This window comes from Aulostomus chinensis, chromosome 17 (genome assembly GCF_037954235.1).
Source record: "Aulostomus chinensis isolate RoL2024-O1b breed Wild chromosome 17, RoL_Achi_v1.0, whole genome shotgun sequence".
Lineage (NCBI taxonomy): Eukaryota > Metazoa > Chordata > Actinopteri > Syngnathiformes > Aulostomidae > Aulostomus > Aulostomus chinensis.
Window position 1 is genome coordinate 24,766,251 of NC_141336.1, and position 21,776 is coordinate 24,788,026.

General features: G+C 43.9%; 2 protein-coding genes across 5 annotated transcripts in view; both read left to right on the forward strand.

Moving 5' to 3' along the window:
* Positions 1 to 105: 105 nt before the first annotated feature.
* Positions 106 to 10,867, forward strand: nrde2 (NRDE-2, necessary for RNA interference, domain containing). Of its 4 annotated transcripts, none has more exons than XM_086182707.1 (21): positions 106 to 321; positions 488 to 556; positions 709 to 827; positions 1,068 to 1,161; positions 1,669 to 1,848; positions 1,966 to 2,106; positions 2,654 to 2,916; positions 3,554 to 3,780; positions 4,439 to 4,660; positions 4,774 to 4,963; positions 5,555 to 5,688; positions 5,980 to 6,100; positions 6,217 to 6,389; positions 6,472 to 6,643; positions 7,765 to 7,985; positions 8,071 to 8,542; positions 8,870 to 9,279; positions 9,367 to 9,506; positions 9,660 to 9,801; positions 10,400 to 10,471; positions 10,556 to 10,867. In XM_086182707.1, exons 3-21 carry the CDS (start codon positions 755 to 757, stop codon positions 10,679 to 10,681), a joined length of 3,573 nt encoding a protein of 1,190 aa, XP_086038833.1. In that variant the 5' UTR covers positions 106 to 321; positions 488 to 556; positions 709 to 754; the 3' UTR covers positions 10,682 to 10,867. The 4 variants fall into 4 exon arrangements, with proteins under 4 accessions (XP_086038833.1, XP_086038834.1, XP_086038835.1 ...); XM_086182708.1 differs by having other exon boundaries at positions 488 to 552; XM_086182709.1 differs by having other exon boundaries at positions 106 to 556; positions 709 to 815.
* A 3,776-nt stretch (positions 10,868 to 14,643) lies between these two features.
* calm1a (calmodulin 1a) overlaps positions 14,644 to 21,776 on the forward strand; it is an 8,866-nt gene continuing 1,733 nt past the window's right edge. Inside the window, exons 1-4 of the mRNA XM_086181797.1 lie at positions 14,644 to 14,794; positions 21,023 to 21,053; positions 21,197 to 21,340; positions 21,427 to 21,533. Of these exons, the coding sequence (XP_086037923.1) occupies positions 14,792 to 14,794; positions 21,023 to 21,053; positions 21,197 to 21,340; positions 21,427 to 21,533 (285 nt within the window). The 5' untranslated portion in view covers positions 14,644 to 14,791. The remainder of the gene's footprint in view (positions 14,795 to 21,022; positions 21,054 to 21,196; positions 21,341 to 21,426; positions 21,534 to 21,776) is intronic.

Here is a 21,776-nt window from a genome sequence, read left to right on the forward strand (position 1 = left end):
GCGGGGGCGGGGAGGGGTTTTCGTAACGACCCCGTAGAGAACCATCCAATCGAAACCAGCAAACCGAGGTGTTCGGCGCCCATTCCGTTGCCACAGTAACAAAAAACACAACAGAAAAACCAAAACATACGTGACACTTTATATGAGATTTCACATCAACTCGGAGATGAGTAGTAGTACCAGTAACAGCAGTGATAGTAGTAGTTGTAACAGTAGCTGTAGAAGTAGTAGTAGTAGTACTAGTATTATATGGAAGCGATAGGGGCCAAAGTATATGCTTAATTTATATAATTTTTGAGCGGGTGGATTCCGTTGCTTCTGGTCTGTTTACTTTTTGGATAAAGAACATTCGAAATACCGAGCACTTTTTTAACTTCTTGTATTTATTTATTTATTTATTATAACTATCATGCTGCGACCTTTTGAGTCGCGTTACCTTGAATTTCCCCAAGGAAATGAATAATTATATCACATTTCATTTCATTAGTTCACATAAAATAAGAAGATTCAAAGGGAGAACAACAGACTATTATAACATTTCCTTCGGCTGAAGTAGGTATGTCTTTCTTTAGTAGGTTGAGCTTAGTTACGTTTAACAAATCTAACAAATAGTTTGAACGAATCCAAAATAATTTAAATGTAAATGCACTCACAGGACGAGAGATCAATTGTTACTGAAAGACTTTTTCAAATAATTATTCTCAACAGTCCCCTGACGTCATTTCCCTGCGACTGTTCAGCGCGACATACCAACATGGCGCTGTTTCCAGCTTTCGCAGAGGCGCAGAGTGACAAAGTTGAGGATTCGTCTAAAGGTGAAGTTTTTAGTACGTTTGACGTTTACCCTCGTTATCGTTACTCGGTGAAGCTAAACTCACCGAACCACGTCAGCTTTTTGTTCAATTTTAATTCCGTTAATTTCCTGAAGAAAACAGCTCACCAATTTGTACGTCGGCATGTTTTCCGATACAAACTTGTCATTTAGTGCACCAACGTTAGCTACTAATGCTGCCAGCCAAACAAAGCTGGAGTTACGGTTTGTCTATGTCTATTCTCTGGTTCTCCAGACCTCGACTGGCTCAGCAATAAGAGCTTCCAGACCAGTGATGCTCTCTCCCTCCACACTCGCTTCCTGGGGAAGAACAATGAGAGGGAATCAAGGTACGAATCAAATGCAGTTCACTCCTCTTTTGCAGACATTACATTTACTGCTCAGTATTAGGAGTACTCCTCTTCAACCATTCTGTTGTTACAGACATTGGATAGTTTGACTCTTGTAATCTACATTTTTATGCCATGTGTAATGCATATTCCTCTCTATGTTCCTATTTTCATGTAACTGAATTTAGAAATTTGCTAAAATAAATATTATATGAATAAAATTGGAGCTGTATGATTAACTGAAATGGCAGCATGTCTGACTGCAGTTTTTCAAATTGCAGAAAGTTGCAACATTTGTTGAAAACTAATTGTGATACCAGTTGAATTAAACATTGTGGTGCTTCTCCCTATTTCCTTTGTTATTATTGATTATTGATGTGTATTAATACATGTTTGTGCCACACCAAATAGCTGGCCATGCGTGCATTTCTGTTTATTTTTCACATGTACACATATTTCAGAGAAAGTGAACTGTATAATTTAATGTCTTGAATAATTAATCCCCAGTGAAGGCAAAGAGGAGGAAGATGACATTGTGCCAACCAGAAAGAAGAAAAAGAAGAGTGAAAAGCATAGAAAGAAGAGGAAGAAGGACAGAAAAGAGAGTAGGAGGTGTGTGGATAGTGGAGGGTCCGACCCTGAACCCGTCTTCCCCAGTGACCTAAAAAAGGAACGAGAGGCAGAGAGGTAAACCTGCAAACAAACACACACATCATTCTGAATCATGTAGATGGTGGCACCGGCTGACTTACATTCTGTGTTTATGTTGCGTGTGTGTGTGTGTGTGTGTGTGTGTGTGTGAAGGCCTGAGGCTGCTCCACTAGCAAGTAGTTTCACCTGGTTGGATGACATTCAGTTACCTACAGCGCCAAAGTTCTGTGTGGACTGTAAACCAGACTCAGCCAACTGGACCTACAAGTCTCTGTACAGAGGAGATGTAGCAAGGTGACACACTCACACACACTCACCATCATACAGGCTTTGCTCACTCCAACTATCAGCCTCTACAGCTTCTTAAAAACTTTACCCAAAAGGTTTATTTGGTCGTCAAGTACTCACTAATAGAAGTCTTTTCCTCCTGCATCATTTTTTTTGTGACTATAAAATGCAGAAAGGGCCAGCCACGTATATTTAGCTTGAAGCTAATGGAGCTGACTGAACTGATATTTGCCAGCATCAAAACTGTTCAGAAAGGTCAGTTTATAAACTCTAAAGTGTATCATCCAGTATAATCCGCATATTTACAATAATCCTTCTGGTAGGAAAGGATCTAGATTTCATTACATTCGCTTCTTGAAGAAGCCGTTCAAATGTACATGTAAACACAAGGGATTGGCAGGTCGGTGATTGAGGACTGGAGTTTGTCCTCTTCCAGCGCCCCTGTTCTCTGCTTCTGATGAACTGTTTAAAGCCTCTGGTAGCAAATCAGATTTACATCGCAATAACGTGGGTGATTGTTTGAAAACTGATTTGGAAACTCTGTGTCTTCCAGGTATAAGAGGAAAGGCAGCTCATCACTGGGTCTAGACCCCCGCAGACAGGAAGTGAGCTGGGACGACTCAAATAAGAAACAGAAAGGCTCTGAGAAGAAGAGAGGAGCCGACAGATACTTCTCCACAGCCAGTCGGCAACTGCTGAGGTCTGAGCATCCTCTTCCTGCTTTACCAAATACTGCTGGATGTAGTGCTGTCACCAACCTCACCTCCTTCCTCCCACTGGGTGATGATGAGGGGGAGAACACAGGAGGACTGAAGGGTAAGAGATGTAGCCACAACTAACAGTGAAGAGGCAGACTAGGATTTCACAACTGGTGGGCGGTACCACATGAAATCTTTTATCATCTTTTTTAAAAAAATTTTTTTTACTAATTTTAAGTACAGAAAGTTTACAACAAAACCCACAAACCGCATAAACTTGCAGATCATTTTGTGTATTTTGTTGACTCATCCCAACTCTCCTCGTACTCAAGGTGAGGCAATTGTTTCACATTCGTAAAAGGCCATTTCTTCTTATACACAAAGTCAATAATGGCTTTATTACCTCCACCAGTAATCTCTTATATTTTCATTGCTGTCAATTTATTTTTCTCTCAGCAAGTCTTCCCTCCAGCGGTACTCCTTTGTGACTTCAGAATGCTGAAAGAGCCAGCAATGTATATTTTGGCTACAAACTCGTGGTGACTGAAAGCTAACAACAACTACACCAATAAAAAATAACATCAAAACATTCCAAAAAACTTAATTTCACAAACAATCAAGTGTTCTTCAGTAATCCATGTGATATTTGAGTATCTCAACAAATCTAAGATGAACACAATCTATGTGTCAGCTGCAAAGAGGAATGATTGAATCATTGACCAGGTTTTCTGTTGGGCTCTGATGTGTTCATCCAGGCGGGAGAGTTCCCACTTCGTCCGTAAACCCTCTCGGCGTGTACGACTCTTCTACTGCCCTCTGGCTGCAGGGGAAGGGGAAGCAGGACCAGACGGAGCACTCCAACAAGGAGACGGAAATGGAGAACAGTGATGTCCTTTTGACTGGACGGACGGAAGAGTTCAATAGGCGGCTCAGAGAGGAGCCAGCAGACTCGTTGCTATGGTTACAGTTCATACGGTACCAGGTAGATCAACGCCTTCTGACTAAAAGCCTCGCACTGTCTCAGTGTTTTCCAAAACCTCCTCTCTGTGGCTCGCTGCCCACATATATTTCAAAAATAATTTTATCCTCTGGATATTAAAATGGAAGTCTGAAAGTTGAAAGGCAACTTTGCCATCGCTCATCCAGCTTTGTATCTTTACAATGTGGGTAGTTTATGCAAGTGTGTTTGATCTCCTCGCTCACCTGCTGGCAGATGTAGAGACATCAGCAGATTCTCTCCACTGGGCTTTTTGTTCTAACTACTCATGCACTTCAGGTTATTGTGGAGAGCAGCTGCAGCAGAGGCCTGGATCAGCTCCTACATCACGACCTCAGCCAGAGCAGTGCCACGCAGGGCGCTGAGCGCTGGGGTTAGCACTCATTCCTGCGCTGCTCTGTTTTATAGCGGACTGAAAGTGGGAACAAGCCCAATGCATTCTGGTTATTGTAGGTTTCCTGTCTTTTGAGCAAAAGGGTTAAACTGTTTTGACTGATTTTTGGCAGCATCATTATCTATCAATATCATAAATTAAATGGCAATCATCAGCAAACCACTAAGTTGTTTGATCTCTTTTCTGCTGCCAATCAAATTGGTATCTGTGTTTATCAGTGTTTCTTTTTTATGTCCTCTCACTCTTTAGGATGAACTGAGTGCCTCAGTGTTTGGAGGTGAGGAGGAGCGAGGCTCAAACTCGGCTGAGCGCCGTAAGTCCTCCTACCGAGCAGTTCTGGAGAAAAAGCTGAGCATTGCAGAGCGAGCCGTGGCCACCAACCCCAGCTGCATCGCTCTGCAGCTGGAGAGACTCAGGATCTGTCAGGAGCTCTGGGAGCCGTCCGTCCTTGCTAAAGAATGGAAGAAACTGGTGAGTCTGCTGTCTTTCTGTGGGGAAAATTAATAAACCCATTTTATGAGGAATATTACTTTAATCGGAATTTATATTCATGCTAACAAGTGGTTTTATCTGCTGTGTTTCAGGTGTTCCTCCATCCAAACAGTGGGCCCCTGTGGAGAGAGTACCTGCTGTTCACCCAGAGCTACTTCAGCAACTTCACCGTGTCAAAGGTCAACTCTGCCTACGGGAAGTGTCTGAGCACGCTCAGCGCTGTCCGGGACGGCAGCATGGTCTCCCACCCAGCGCTGCCTGGGATTGAAGATGACTTGCTTGGTAGCAGAGATATAGTTTGAAACTTTAAATAAATAAACATGGACATGGTCCACCAACAAATACACATATTCACTTATATATGTGTGTATATATATATACATATATTATATACACATATTCACTTATATATGTGTGTGTGTGTGTGTGTGTGTGTATATATATATATATATATATATATATATATATACATATATATATATACATATATTATATACACATATTCACTTATATATGTGTGTGTATATATATATATATATACATATATACACATATTCACTTATATATGTGTGTGTGTATATATATACATATATTATATACACATATTCACTTATATATGTGTATATATATATATACATATATTATATACACATATTCACTTATATGTGTGTATGTATATATATATATATATATATATATATATATATATATATACATATATTATATACACATATTCACTTATATATGTGTGTGTGTATATATATATATATATATATAAATCTACTCATTTATTTGAATCTTTTGAAAGAAGAATATTTTGTTGGGGTTTATTCCAAACTGCTTCTATTTCATCTGTCCTCTCTTGTTGCCCAGATATCTTCACCCAGCAGTGTCATTTCCTGCGCCAGTCTGGTCACGCAGAGAAGGCGGTCTCTCTGTTTCAGGCCATGATCGACTTCACTTTCTACAAACCTGACAGTGTGCGAGAGCTGTCGACGAAACAGCAGGTGCCTTTTCGGAGAGTCTTTAATTTTTTAATTGAGAAATTTACCGATGGGCCAGTATGAAGTTATTTTGTACTTTAAAATGACACACAATTTATGTGTAAATCAAATGTTCCTTTTAAACGATCTCTGAAACAAAGTGAGTAGCTTATACCTAACTGAACACATGCTATCAGCCCAGCAAAAACACACACCAGTGATGTAAGTAATGGGGAGGTTGCGCCGTGTGTGTGTGTGTGTGTGTGTGTGTGTGTGTGTGTGTGTGTGTGTGTGTGTGTGTGTGTGTGTGTGCAGGTTGAGTTCTTTGAGCCGTTCTGGGATAGTGGCGAGGCGAGAGTTGGGGAGTTTGGGGCCAAAGGTTGGAAAGCCTGGATGCTCCAACAGGAGCGAGGAGGGTGGCTACAGCCCAGCGCAGGTAAAACTCACATATCTCCTACAGGAAAGTCGTCGCTGTACATTTTACTGAGAGTAAAAATGCTCAAATAATCTGATTGACTGAGCGTTAAACTGTGTCTTTGTGTTGGTCCACAGAGGAAGAACTGGAGGAGGAGGAAGAAGAGGAGGAGGTGAAGGACCGGAGCCAGCCTAGATGGGCCGTCTGGCTGGATGTGGAGTCGTCACGTGAAGCCGCTCACTGGTTGCCTTGGAGGCCTGACAAGAGCAAGAGCCAGTCAGAGGAGGACTGTGAGGACCCGGACAGACAGGTGAACTCGACACTACCTGAGTATTTCCTGTTTGTATTTTCAGTGACACAAACTAACATTGTCTGTCCATCTTGGTCTCAAGGTGTTGTTTGACGACATCGGTTCCTCTTTAATCTGCCTGTCTTCTCCGGAGTTGCGGTTCCGTCTTCTTCTTCGTTTCTTGTCCTTCCTGGGGCTGCTGGTGGACCCGGTCCTCTCCGCTGACCCCTGCCAGCACGGCCTGCTGCTGGAGGACCTGTCCCTGCTCACTCAGGGTAAAAATGGCTCTTAAACTATGAAATGCTGTTTTGTTTTTTTTCAGATCTAATGATCAACTGCATATATGTCATAAATCACTATCTTTATGTGTGAGGTGGAGCTGGATGAGGGTACTTGTCAGATTCATAAATGAGCTCAGTAAACATGGTGAATCTCTCCTTTTCTGAATGAACACTTGTGCCTGATAACAGCAAATGAGCTTAATCGACACCTCAAATTACCATATAAGGTCAGCTGTCTGGCAGAGTCGTAGAGGATTCGTGAAAATGATCAAGAAGAACTTTACTGCCTCTGAAACTGAGATTCTGTTCTGAGAAACAGATCAACAGAAACATTTATTATTTAGAAGTAGAGAAATGAAGGCCAGGGAATGAGCAGAAAGACTCCCGGTGTGATCTTCTTTCAGCTGCGTGCAAAACATCACATCACATGCTGAAATAAAAGGAACTGATTTGACGTGAATTAGAAACCCAAAGAACATCTTACTGATGGAGACGGAGTAACGACAGTAACATGAGGGACCAGGAGAACTCCATTAACATGGAAGTGGAAATGTAATTGCTGATGAGCCTCTGGACGAGATACCTGTAGTTGTATCATGTGACGGCAACAGTAAAAACATTTCTCCTTCTAATGTGGATCCGCCTGCTTGAATCCTCGTTTCAGAATCATCATGTTTCAGGGAACGTTCCCAGATCTGCAAGCTGGATCTTTATCATTCCTGCTGTTTTACGCTGCTGTGGGCTGCAGGAAGCAGGCAGCCTCTTTTATAGCCTATTAACCAGATTCTTGTCCTCAATAATGTAACCATGACAACAAATAGCTAAGTACAATAACGTATATCTATATTGTATTATATATTGTATATATTCAAACTCAAAATCTTCAGAGTCGTGTACAGGACATGATCCATTCGTCAACAACATTTTATTGCTTTTAGAACTGAGGTTGGTTGTACGTGAGTGGTATGGCAGGTCTGCACCACTCATGAATCCCAAACATGCTTCTCTATTGGTGATTGGGATTTCTGACCAGGTCTGTGTGTGCGGGTGCTTCCTCCGGGAGCTTCACTGTGATGCAGGCAAGAGATGAACCTGGCTTCCATATCTTCCCTTAGGTAATGACCTGCAGCATCCCCTGACCTCCCTCAACCTTCCTTGCTCAGGGGTTAACTCTGTGGGTCACATGACCACTCTCCAGGGAGCCAGGAAGTGGGTTGGGCTTGGGAAGCAAGGCGAGAGGTTTGTCAACAACATGGTTGCTATGATCCAACCCGTCCTTTCGGCCCACCATCGAGCAATCTTGACACTCAGCTTGATGCAATACGAGAAACTCAAGGTACGAATGTTTGTCTGATCCCAGGTCTGTCAAAGTGATTCCTGGTCAGACTTGTCACCAGTTTAAGTCCTTGTGTGTTTGTCAGGTCTTGCGCTGCCTGCGTGGAAATAAAAAGCGTCTTCGCTCTCAAGGCAAGAGCAGCAAGCGGGTTGCCAAACGACTGCTCAAAGAACCCGACAACCGCTCGTCACTGGTGCTGTGGCGGGAGTTCGCCCACCTGGAGTGGATGCTGGGAAACACGGACGAAGCTCGGAAGGTCTTCTCCACAGCAACAGCAATGGGCGAAACCAAAGGGCTGGGTAGCCTCTCCCTCTGTGAGCTCTGTCTGCTGTGGGCCCAGTTGGAGGTTGAAGATGCAAGAGTGCGCGGGGGGGGGACTGGGTCCCCGGCTGTGTGTGAGCTAACCAGGCTAGCGGAAGGAACCTCATCCTCCTCATCCTCCCAGTTCCCCACTCCGGTTTCCATCCTGAAAGCCAGGAGGTCGTATGAACAAGCTCTGGCTGCCAGCTTGTCTGCACTCGACGAAGAGCCCCACCACTGCCAGGCCAACAGAAAAGGTTCAGTCTCTCATCTCTGTGTGTCACCTGTCAAAGCGGTACAAGTTTGTAAGAAGAGCGTCATTTTGTGTGTTTAGTATCCGGTTTCAACTTTTCTTGGCTGTGTAGATCATTTCATCATTTCATGCTATTGGTTTAGGCTATCTTTGACTGGGCTCACCAAACAAAGGTGGTGGAATGAACGCATCAGTGACATCATTGCTAGTAACGCCACAGTCAGTGATGAATAGAGAATCCATCAACAAGCCCCTGATATGTGGCTCAGACTTATTTCCAGCTGAGAGGAAATGATGTGTCACTCATTTGATGTCATCGTTGCTTCTCCAGCTCAAGGGGATTGTGTAGGAGAGAAGCTGAGACTGCGAGGGCTGGTGGGCTGCTACGCTCTGTTCCAGTACCTCACTGTTGGCATCCAAGCAGCAAATGCTGTCTACAGCCAAGCCAGAGAGAAAATGGACGGGCTGTACCGCACGCTAGCACCTAACAAGCAGTGTAACGGGAAGGAGGATGCTAACCCTGCTGGTGCTGATGTTCCAACAACAGATTCCAGCCTTGCTGGCAATCTCTTTGTTAGCATGTTAGCTTGTGAGTGTGAGACTATAGCAGTGCAGCAAACGGCTTTGCTTCGGTACCACAACAACATCAGCGTGTTTCCACTGGCAAAACTGAGGGAGACGCTGACCTCTGCCCTTTCAGCCTGGCCTTGCAGCGCCCCCCTGTGGAGCATATATGTACAGGTATGGTTTTTAACAGTCATTCCCAACAAGCTTCACCCACAAGTTTCCTTCCCTCGGCTGAGTATCCTCATGTGACCTGTGTTTCAGGTGGAGAACCGTTACCATAGCGCTGGCCGGGCACGCCGCTTCATTCACTCAGTCACCAGGGACAACAGCAGTGTTGTGCCTCGTCTGTTTGCCATTGTTGCTGAACAACAAAGGAAGCAGCTGGTGGATGCAGCTCAGAGGTGAGAGTGGAAAGAAGCCCTGTAACAACAACCATGACGCCACCATCAGGCTTGGAAAATCCTCCGACGTTCCCCTCCGACGTTCCTTGTTCTGTTTCAACTCCAGTAGTTACCAGGGTAAATCACTGAGAGTCAACACGATATATTTTTTAGGTCCTGTTCCACTGACGCCGCCTTGACTGTCCTGCCAGAGAATGGCCTCAGCAACCGTATCCGTGGACTCTTTGAGAGTGCCATAGCAACAGAGATGGGTACTCACTGCCCTTTACTTTGGAGGATGTACATTCACTTCCTGGTGAGACATCAAAGCAACACACACACTTGCAGTCACACTCAGGTTCCTGATTGCACCCAGATTTCCCTCATTGGGTTTCTACATCATGAATAAATCAACTTTCATACGATTTATCACCTCAGAGTCTTTGAAATTGTTAACATGGATCTTGGATAACAACATTCCAATTGCTTTGAAATGTCTTTCTTATCTTCACTAATGTGAAAAAGAAACTGGGAACAGTCAGCCAGTTTTGCTGATGTTAGGTTACGTTGGCTTTTGCTTGTATTCCTGACTAAATTCCGTACCTGAGGGGTACCAAACACTCTGACTACGACGTCATATGATGGCAAAACGACACTAAAAATAAATTTAGATGAAGATTAGATAGAATTTCCGGCAGATGATGGGGCAGTTGCGAAACTGCTGAAATAAACTGAAATATGTAGAAAGCCAAATGCATACTTGAGATATTGGCCATAAGAGGTGATCTTATTATTTTTAAAATATTGACATAGAAATAGAAGGAAATGAATAAAACACACAAGAAGACAAATATTGACTTTAAGTCAAGTCCTATATCTGTATTTTGTGTGTGTGTGTGTGTGTGTGTTTGAAGGTGTCGGAGGGGAAGGTGGAGAAAGCCACGGGGCTCTTCTACAAGGCCTTACAGAACATTCCCTGGGTGAAGGTACGACTGTCACATCCTTAAACGTGTATACGCACGAACGAATGTGACTGGTGCTCATTTTTCGCATGATGTTTGTGTGACCAGGGTTTGTACATGGATGCGGTGCAGCTCCTTCCCGAACATCTGCAGGAGTTTGTGGATCTGGTGACGGAGAAGGAACTGCGGCTGCGGCTCCCGTTAGAGGAACTGGATATAATACTGGAGGACTGAACAGTATCGTGCTAGCGCACGCGCTTGTACATGACTAAAGAGGATTTTTGTCAGCAGCAAAACCTTTACCACTGTTTTACTAGCTGACAATGTCAATAATGTATCATTCAGATGTTTATTTTTCTATGCATGAGAAGTCTAGACCCTTGAGTTGAACAAATAGTGAAATAAAACTTTATCACATTACATCTTGAACGTGATCATGAAGAGCACCACAACAAATTATAGAGACTGGAGGAAAATAAAACGATGCAATTATACATAAAATGCCGCGTAGATATGGATTGAAGCTAATGGTGACTGCTAACAGCTAAACAGCCCAAGGACGTCCATTTAGAAACACCTTAATTTGTAGTTTATTGTTTCTGATCTCCAGTGTTTGTGGGTTTCTGCTCATCCAGCTGGATAGAGCAGACCTGGATTATGCCAGATGATGAATTTGGGAGTTTGTGAATTACATTGTTTTTGGTAGTTTGGCTGTTTTCAACTGTCAGTCTTTATTAGCTTCAAGCTAAATATGTGGCTGGCTCTTTCTGCATTCTGGAGTCGGAAAGAAACAATGCAGGAGGGGATATATGTGAGTACTCGAAAGACGAAATACACTTTTTTGTGTGAAGTATAATGTACTGTATCTTTAATCTGAGCTGAAATGGAACCGCAATCTTGCGTTTTGCTGACAAACTGTCAACATAAACAGCTCGCCTCTGTCTCTGTTGTCAGTTCTAGCTTTCACAGTTCCTTCAGTGTTCTTGAATGTAAATTATTTTAAAACTTTTTAGAAAATTTGAAATATTAAACAGTCAGGATTTAAGTCAGTCAGGTACATTAATGCAACAGCCCTGAAGTAAATACTTGCCTGAGAAGTGTTTCTAATATATTTACACCATCAGAAACACACCCATGACTTAACATAATTTATTAGTACAATTTTTATGACTGAACATTCCCTGAAAAGTCAGTTTATACCTTCAATATGATCAGAAATCCAACTCAATTTGACTAAAATGAATGACAGCTTACATCGGTCGATGCAACATAAGTGTGTCAAAGTAACTCATTTTTTTCCTCAGTCAGTCTTCATTGGAACGCATGTAATCTAATATTCTTAAGTTTGTGAATCAAATATTCATGACTTTTTCTTAAACTAATTGTTTTATTTTTTAACGGCTTTTCCAAATGTGGAAACATCCAAATTCAATGACTTTTGTAGTCCCCCCCCCCCCCTCTATATTATGACTGTATACAAAGCCTCACAAATATTAATAAAAAAAAAAGTTTAAACTTAAAGAAAAACAACTCAGTAACGGGATGTTTTCTGTCATATCGAGGTGTTTTCATCATGATTTCCAATCGGTGTGGTCTTCATTTAAGGTGTGAAGAGTTTTGCTCGTGGACTGCGGCGGCGGCGGTTGTGGCTCGCGGCTCACCTGTGCAAGTTCACCTGCCTCATTCATACCACGCATGAACCTCCAGGAGCTCTGGAACCGCTGCCTCCCGCCGTCCTCACTGCGCCGTGGTTTGACGCATTGCAGATCCGCTCCGACCAATCAGCGGCTTCTGTACAGCGTACACAATATTGCGGGTCTGCTCCGTCCAATCAGGGCGTGTCTTTCAAAAACAAACCCGTAGCTTCTCCAGTGCGTCAGCCGTGAGTTTGATAACGTATCCTTCCGCCTCTATAAAACTCTTTGTAACGGGAAATAGTCCGTCAGTGTCTGTGAGGCTGCGTCGTCATGTTGGCGTGACCATGTTTACAGAGGTGAAGCCAGACATCAGGGCGCTGAAGTCGCCTTGCTGGCGTACAAGCGGTTACTAGCGAGAGGCTGTAACTTTACTATCAACGCCTGTTCAATTCTTAACAACGCTAATTATACTTTTGTTGCATTTGCAACGCAAAATGAAGCGTGAAAATAACAAAAATGCTTTTGTTTACTAAAAATCACATTCACTTTGACCCGCGTGGGTGAAACTAGACTGTTTCCTTTGTCTTCTGTAATATTTACATTCAACAGCGAGTCAACAACACGAACCAAAACTTTGAGGCCAAAAAGTAAGTTTGCGTGTGCTTTTTTTTCTTCTTCTTTTTTTCCAACAGTCAGGTGAGGTGAGTCAAGGTCAAAGTTTCTTCCCACTGAGGTGCTCCTTGTGTTAGTGCGGTTGCCAGGGTCATTACCAGGTGAACAAGACATTCAAGTATTTGTGTCACCTTCACTTCCAGTAACTGAGGAGTGGGCGACATGAATGGCGTCAGCAATAATAACACACAGCATCTCAACAGGATTATCAGCCCGACTAAGCCCCACATTCACCGCCTGCCATTTGGTTTTAGTAATTTAATTAATTGCAATTTTGTTTATGGGAAATTACCAGAGCCCTCAGCCTCTTAGGTACAGCCTTAATGTAACATTATGTAATATTAATATTAATAAGTCATTGGAGCGAGCAGTTGATGTTGCACAAAGGTAGTTAGAATCTTTGCAGCCCAAATTGGTTCCCTGTGGTTCCCAGTCGTCCTTGTGAAAGTGTAGTTTATTTATCAGGGAACATAACATTCATCATCATGATCTGAGGTGGCCCGGTGGAGCAGTGGTCCTCCCTGTGGCCCCCCAGCAAGAAGGTTGTGGGTGGAGCCCCGGCTGCAGCACGGGGTCTTTCTGGGTGAGTCTCCATGTTCTCCCTGTTCCTGCTGGGTTCTCTCTGGTACTCCAGCTTCCTCCACAGTCCAAAGACATCAAGAGGGGACCAGGTTAATCCAGACTCTAAATTGACCGTAGGCGTGGCTGGGAGAGCCAATGGTTGTCTGTCTCTATGTGTTGGCCCTGCCATGGACTGGTGACCTGTCCAGGTGCTGCTGGGATAGGCTCCCCCCCCACCACCCTCAACAGGAGGAGAGGGAGAACATGGATGGATGGATGGATGGATGGAGCATAATCTGATAAATCTGATTAGCATCTGGGCTAGAGATCATGTATATACACACACACACACACACATATATATATATATATATATATATATATATATATATATATATATATATATGTGTGTGTGTGTGTGTGTATATACACACACATATATATATATATATATATATATATATATATATATATATATATATATATATATATATATGTGTGTGTATATATATATGTTTAAATAAAACAACTGCTTCAGCAGCTCAAGCTCTCTGGTGAAGCAGCTACGGGAAGAAAACCTCTGCAGTTGTGGTCCTCAGGTTTTTATGTAATGTGTGACAACAACCTGCAGTGGGACTACAGATGAAAATAAACCTATTGCTATAATCTGGCATATTAAAATGAAGTCGCCACTAATATGTACTGGACATAAACGAGCACAACTAAGAGAAATCAGAAGTCATTCATCTTCTGCACCGACTGAAAAATGCATAATGAAAGTATTTGTTGAAAGCGTGTTTTAAAATGTGTGGAAGAAGTTGGAAGTTGCAAAAAAATAACAAATAAATCAGTTTGTTGTCATGAAACTGTCTTCAGGCACAGCTGACTGATGCATCCACCTCATAAATCAGGACAAACTTCTCCCTGCTACACGATGGAACGCAGGCTGCCTTTTTGGTGTTTTAAAGGTATTAGTATCAAGGATAACCGCCCTGTATTTACTCGATGTGGGATTAAACCCAGATTTTGCAGTTTCTCACACCACAGCAGTGCCTTAGCTTTTTTACCTCAGTGGCCCCAAACCCCAACTGAACTGTACCAGTGTCTCTGGTGCCTCTTCAATTATCATTTAAAAACTGACTTCCTCGACAAAGTGTCAGTCCCCTAATCAAAAATTATGAAAAGCATTTGTACCTCAGAAACAATAAAACAGCATAAACACATATTTAAAGAGGTGGTGAGTTAGTTAGTTAGTTAGTTAGTTAGTTACCCTGGCGGGCTACTTTTTTTAGCCAGCTCTTGTGCAGAGGCAGAGAGGAACCGGCTTCGCTCTCTCACTGCGGAGGAATACAGTGGGCCGTGCAGCGGTGCTTCGCCTTGCCTACCCGCCTCCTACCAGCGCTGCTCTGGACCAACCGTCCATTTCCTCTCCGCTTGTAGCGCTAGCGCACCTCCGTCTCCGTCTCAAAGAAACATGGTGAGTATTCGCATCGGCCGTTGCTTCGTGCGATTGGAAAAAGATTTTCTGTTGACCGAATCACATTGAGGAGTTTTGAAGCTTTGTTTACCTGCGTGGATATTTAGTTGAGTCATTCTGTCTCATTCAATCCCGTGTGCGCGCGCGCGTGTGTGTGTGTGTGTGTGTGTGTGTGTGCGCACCGCGGAGTTAGCCCGCTGAAGTTAGCCGTCGCCCCGCGGCTAGTACCATTTTATTTTCCCGTTATTGTGTATTACCATGGTACACACACACACGAAGGTTTACAATCCACACTTCGCTGGGTGTCGCTCGTTGCGGGGTGCAACGGCACCTTTAGCCGAGGCAGCAACCAGTGTTAGCATCACAGCTAGTGATTTCCCCCGTACCTGACAGCTACAGGACTCCGCGCTTAGATTTTAGTGGCGCGTGTGTTCCTAGCGTGGTGTTGGAACCGCGCAGGATTGCGTCTCAGTCCGGCTGATGGATGAGGTGGTGGTGGTGGGCTCCAGACACATCTGCTAGTCGGTCACTGGCCGTCATTGCAGTCTCTTAATATATCTTTCTTCAACGATGATGGCATATCTGCCTCTTGTAAGCACAGTAATGACGTATGTGGCAGAATGAAATTGTTCTTAAGAACTATTCTAACGTGATGGCTTTGCCTCAGAGGGAACTCGATCCGTCCGAGCGAATGGAGTCGATAGTCAGTATTATTGCCTCCAAACAGCCCGTCGTTTTTCGCTGGTCTTGATCCCAGCCCGTGGAGGGAGTCGCTTCCTCTCACGCACATTCATTGCTCTCTTTTCCTGTAAAATGTTGGTTGTAAAGACCGTGTCTGCAACCTGCTGAGGGCTTTGTAGGCTCTCTGCTCCCTGAACACACAGGAAAAGCTCCCTGCTCGAGTCAGTTGTGTAAATACATTTAAACACAGCCTGCAGCTGCTTGTCATTTGACATATTTCTTCTGGTTGATTATTTTCATTTCAAGTGCTTTGCTGGCGGTTAGAACTGAAAGTCCCTATTTAGGCTCCTTGGCGCATCCTTCACGCATTCAAGCTGTGATATCAAATGCATCTTGCATTTGGAATCTTGTCTGCGATGGATTTGGTTCTGGTACCAGAAACGTTCGGGTAGCCTGCCTGCTGTTGTCTGATGACATTTGTCCTGCATTGATATACTGGGAAGCGTTTGATTTGTCATTTCTCAACAACTCCATTCTCATGTGTCTAGTTTGTAATTGGACTGGGAGAAAAAAAAACCCTGCAAACGGAAGACCACGTCTGGCCCGGATATCCACTGGCTACCCCAGAAGCCCTGAGACTTGGCCTGTGCCCTGCAGAGGCTGTTCATAGCAACAGGTTCCATGAGTCAGGCTCTACTAACCAGAATAACAAAATGAGTTAGTGTGTATTAATATATTCTCTCGACACCGGTTTTGAAGTATTGCGTCATGAAAGGCTGATGGGTTTGGAAATGTACAGGGAAGAAAACTTCCCTTTATTTCACAAACGTTTTTGATTCTTTAGAAAGCCCTACTTTTTCATAATCTCTGTCATAGCAAATATCCAACTCGTGACTGACCGGTCATTCCCCAACTCTGCCGCTGGACAGCAGCAGCATGTCCAGCACTCGCTGGTTGCCCCCCTTAGAATTCAACAGCACCACAAACTGCAGCATCCAGAACAGTCGCTAAGCTGCCAGCAACACGACAGTGAAACAAGTCAAACAAAAACACGCTGTAATCTTGATGAAGGCGGAGTTTATTGCAGGGCTGTTGTATTTGATCATTTATGGCCTGGGGTGGTGAGTAAACTGTGAACTGAGTGCTCATTTCTATAATGAAAAACAACTGGACCATGACTAAGTGTGACATGGTTCTGGGCCTGGAGGCTGGATGAGTAGGTCAGCAGATTGGTTCAGCTGTGTGCATACCCATTAAAAAAGAACAATGGTTAGTCAGGTACTTTTAACATTGGCAGACAGTTTTTTTTACATGTTTTTTTGGCCCTTTTAACGTTGCGTTACCTCACCTCGCACCTCGTAGCTTTGTGTGGACTTACAGGGCAGGGGTTAGTTTGTGATTGCTCTTTCACCATGACTGACTAAATCTGATAGAGGAACTCGTCACGTATCAAGATGGCAGTTGTCATAGCTACTGTACACTAGTGGATTTAGTTTAAAAAAAAAAAACTGACATGGGAGTGTCAGTGTTGTTGAAGTGTAAAAACAATGTGTGTGTCCGCACGGTCGTCTTTGGTCACGGCAGAATAACGGAGGTGGGGAGGTCTCCTGATTTGTGGATGTGAGCGATTCTAAATCTGTTCACAAATATCAGAAACAAGTTTGGAAGTCTCTGTTAATGAGGTTGTTTTTGACAGCAACAGTGGGAGTGGGCTGTTCAGCTGACAGTCTGCAGCGTGCACGCGATAGTTACCTTTCAGCTGGTTTTCAAAGGCACGCAGGAGGCTATTTTAAAAATGTATTTCATGACTAAATAATTGCCTTTGCAAGGTAAATGGGAAGTACATTGTGAACTTTATCTGGCATCACTCAGATATTAATGTTAAGAGTGCAGCCATCTTCCCCCTCCTACTTCTGGTATCTCACTCCTGTTTCTGCTTCTGCTCTGCGTGCTGACACCATGATGTTAATCACTGTTGTCATATTCATCGCAATCGCAAAAAAAAAAAAAAAATCAGACTTATTGTTGTGTCAGTGTTGACACAGGACGCTGATGTAAGCTGCTTTTTAATTTGTCAGAATGGGTCATCATGACAATGTCCCTTTATACTCGTTTGCAAAATTCAGAGTGGTTCAGGCTGCTGGTGTGAACCGATGAACCAGAATGACCCAAACTTTCCTTCTAGCCTTTGTTTGCAGTATCTGCTGGGTTCACGGTGCATTCAGAACCAAGATGAATGCTTTGTCATAGGTCCTTGGTTCTCTCTGTTTTTAATTTGACTCTTTATGGAATCAAATTTCATTCCCCATTCCTCTATAAGCGTGAAGAAATTGAAAACATGAAACTGTGTTCAAGGGTGTAAAGGAAAGATTGATTATGAACCGTGGGTCATGTGTAGGATACAAGCTGCCTTGCAGCAAACGGATGGATGACATTCATGGATAAACCGATGCTGCTTGTGTGCTTCAGAGGTTGTCAGTATGGCACGTGTAGGTTTCATTTTCGGAATCGATGAACCAACACCGTTGTTGTACATTTTTCTTTCCTCCTGCGTCTCTCTGAGTGTCATGATGCCCACCGCTGCTCCCCCACCCAAACAAACAGCACCACTCCCTCCCTTTCCTGTCTCGTCTTCATTCCCTCAAAAGTTGGTTAAAAGTCAGGATTGGACATCAGGCCGCTAAACTTTGATCAAGCGCAAGTGTTGTCAAAAGACACTGCTGCAAAATGTGACAAGTAGCAGTGAAATACAGTGTTACTGCTCCCCGAGCCAGAGTCTCGCCGGTGTCACTGAGAGGGTGAGTAAGCAGAAAAGGTAGCAGTGACACTGTCCTCTGCAGAGTCAAATTCTGTCACCAAAGCCCTGACAGTTTAAATGTGATGGAGGGTGGTTTCATCCAACTGACAACCGTTAGAAGTTGCAGGTTGGTGCTGTTAACACGATCTCATGAAGATGCAAATGAGATTCCTCATTAACACCGCTGGAAATGTCCCTTCCCTCGCTGGAGTTAATACTTCTTTCAGGACTTTTCCCTGCAGCTAAAAGTAGAAATATTAATGCTTTGTTGTGTTTATTTGCTTTTGTTGTCGGTTGAATTGATTCTGCTGTTTCAAATTGATGCGTGCTGCACCGTATCATATCAAAATGTATCGTGACAGGGTGGAATGGTGGTGTTTAATCCAAATCATCAGGATTTAAAATGTATAAAGATGTCGAGATGTTGCTTTGTAGTAAATCCTCTGCCACGAGCGAACAGTTCTGGATTGAAAACTGACAGACTTGTACAGCAAAGGCTGGAGATGATCAAAAACCTTGTTGGGTTTTTATAAATCTGATGAGCAACATGTATGCATTTGTTGTGCTTTCTGAGGACTTGGAATGTCATCACTTGCAGAATGAAAAGAGATTTGTTGAGTGCTGCTGGGATTTCATGATTATGTTGTTTTGCAGTCACTACTGATTCTGATCTTCTGTGGGTGTGATCAGCTGATCGCTTTTTGTGGGTTGTTGTTTTTTTAGCAGCTGGGTTGGCTGATGGTAAATCAGTTTGTTTCAGAGTAAAGCACAGAGTCGGGGTCCAGTTCCATTCTTAAGTAGTTGAGTTGAAGTTTTTTAAGTGCTTCTCATGTGGCTCGTGTACAGAATTATTATATACATCTTGTTGGAACAGTCTTACGCACTTTGAAAAAGTTTAACATTCCTGACGTGCTGTATACATTTGTTGGCGCTCAGCCACAGACGCCAGAGCGGGAACCATAGGTGCTCGGACAGGTTAATGCTGATCCGCCCATCAGGTGTTTTTGATGAAAATCTGCTGACAACCATCAGCTAGTTCGCTGTGAGCCATGCTGGTGTGAAGAAGGTCAGATGACAAGTCAACTGATCCCCCCCGAGGAGATGCAACTGTAGCAGTGAGATGACACACGCTGCACCACTGTGACCTCCTCTAGCTTGGGCTACACACACACACACACACACACACACACACACACACACACACACACACGGATCTATGGAACCACTGCAGGAGGTGGACACTTCATCTGTGCATCCATCTTTACTTTGTATCTGTTGGAGAGATGGATAGACAGTTAAACTTTTCACTGTCATGCTTAGACTCACACTCACACTCACACGCACACACACACACACACACACACACACAGCAGGTTTCCCCAAAGTCTTACCCAGATAGCGTTGGATGCAGCCAGGAGAGGACATCGTCTGGTCACGTACACTCAGACACAAGGACAGAAAGGAAGATGGACAGCCAAGCTAGATGGATTTATTGACAGACAAATGGACCAGTGGACAAGTGACAAAGCAAACATCAACAGAAGGACCCATTATTCTGTCAGCTCGTCATCCAGCTTGTGGAAAAATTGACATCGCTGTCAGATCAATCCTCTGACCTTAGCCACGCCAACGGTACTGAGAACACTTCTGGCATCAATCCAGCCTTCAACTCAGTCTGGACAAGTACTGCAATTACTTAGTAATCTGATTACCATCCATGCAGTTATTCAACCATATACATGTCCTGGGGGACTAAAAGCATCTGCAATTTTTCCATCTATTTAAATCTCTACTCTTACGCAATTGTTCAGGAGAGATGGCAACGTCTGCCGTTGTTCAGTCTTGGCTTACATCTTCTTCACCAGTTGGGAGTGATTGCTAGATGTCTGCTCATCTTTTTTTTCATCCGACTCTACCCGTTCAGAGACATAATTCTTGCCCTTCTTGCCATTGCCCCCTCATCATGCTGCCTAAAAAAGCGGCTATGTACCCAGCTGAGGAAGAGCTGGTGAGTCTGTCCACTGTGTATGAGCTCCTGGATGAACAACAGCACTTCTACAAACAGCTCATCCAGCAACAGGAGAGGAACTACAGAACCTTCTTACAGATGCTGATGGACTCATCGTCCAGCCGCATGGACAGCCTGGTCAGAGACATCCAGGACATGAGGAACTGCCTGCATAGAACCAAAGCAGAGCTAGTAGAGGTTCAAAAGCAGGGCGTCCAGAACAGCGAGAGGGCTGACGGGCTAGCTGAAGGCTTGGTGATGGTGCGGGGGGCTCTGGATGGCCTCAGTATAAAAGCAGGCGTAATTGGAGGAAGAAACGTAGATCTGAAGCAGTGCAGAGGAGGTGGTGGGTTAAGACTGGAAGGACGCAGAGGTGGAGAGGCAAAAAGAGCTGAACCAAAAGCAGCAAAGCTGGTGGCAGACATCACGGATCTCCAGTTTGAGGGGATAAAGGTGGTACACAATGGCACACAGAGGGAAGTACAGCTTTTAGCATCTAGGTGGTGTATTGGTCCAGGCAGACCAGGTTTGGATTTCATGATTCTTAATGTTTGTGCAGACAGTGGCTGCTCATGACACATGCGTGTTTGATGAGTCCATGCAAGCTGTTGCTGATTTGCTGTTGGCAGGGAAGAAGGCTTGCAAACATCTTTGTCAAAAAGGGTGTCTGGATGCCGCTGCTGTAGCTTTATCATCTTCTCTCTACCTTTCCTGTCTCAATGTCTTTGTTTGTGTTTTTTAGGCTGACCAACTAACAGAGGAGCAGATTGCTGGTAAGGAGACACAATTTAAAAGCAAAGCTTTACCATCATGAGTAATAACTCTGTTTCCTGCATTCATCGCTGGAATCTGTTCAGTTATGTTGACATGTTTTTCTCTTGTCTTCGTTCATCGCCTCCTCCCTGATGTGGTGCAGAGTTCAAGGAGGCCTTCTCCCTCTTTGACAAGGATGGAGATGGTACCATCACCACGAAGGAGCTGGGCACAGTCATGAGGTCACTGGGTCAAAACCCAACCGAGGCTGAACTCCAGGACATGATCAATGAGGTGGACGCCGATGGTACGCTGTCTCTCCCTCCACATGGTGATAATCCAGGCTTTTAGCTCTGATGTTGTATTGACAACATTCGATATTATTGCCTCTAGGCAACGGGACTATTGACTTCCCTGAGTTCTTGACGATGATGGCCAGGAAGATGAAGGACACCGACAGTGAGGAGGAGATCAGGGAGGCATTCAGGGTCTTTGATAAGGTACGTCTGGGTCTGTGTGTGCATGAAAAGATGTTTTGAGCTCAGAGGTTTTTCCTCTCCTGCATTACTTCTTTGCGACTACGATAAGAACCAGCCACGTTGTAGCACTCGTTCACGGTAGCTCAGATATGGAAGCATTTTCCTACCAGTGTTCTGCAAAGAAGTGATGAAGGATGGAAAAGTCCTTGTGCTCTGAAGATGTGTTTTTGAGTGCCTCAAAGGTAAAACCCAACAGTAGTGTCA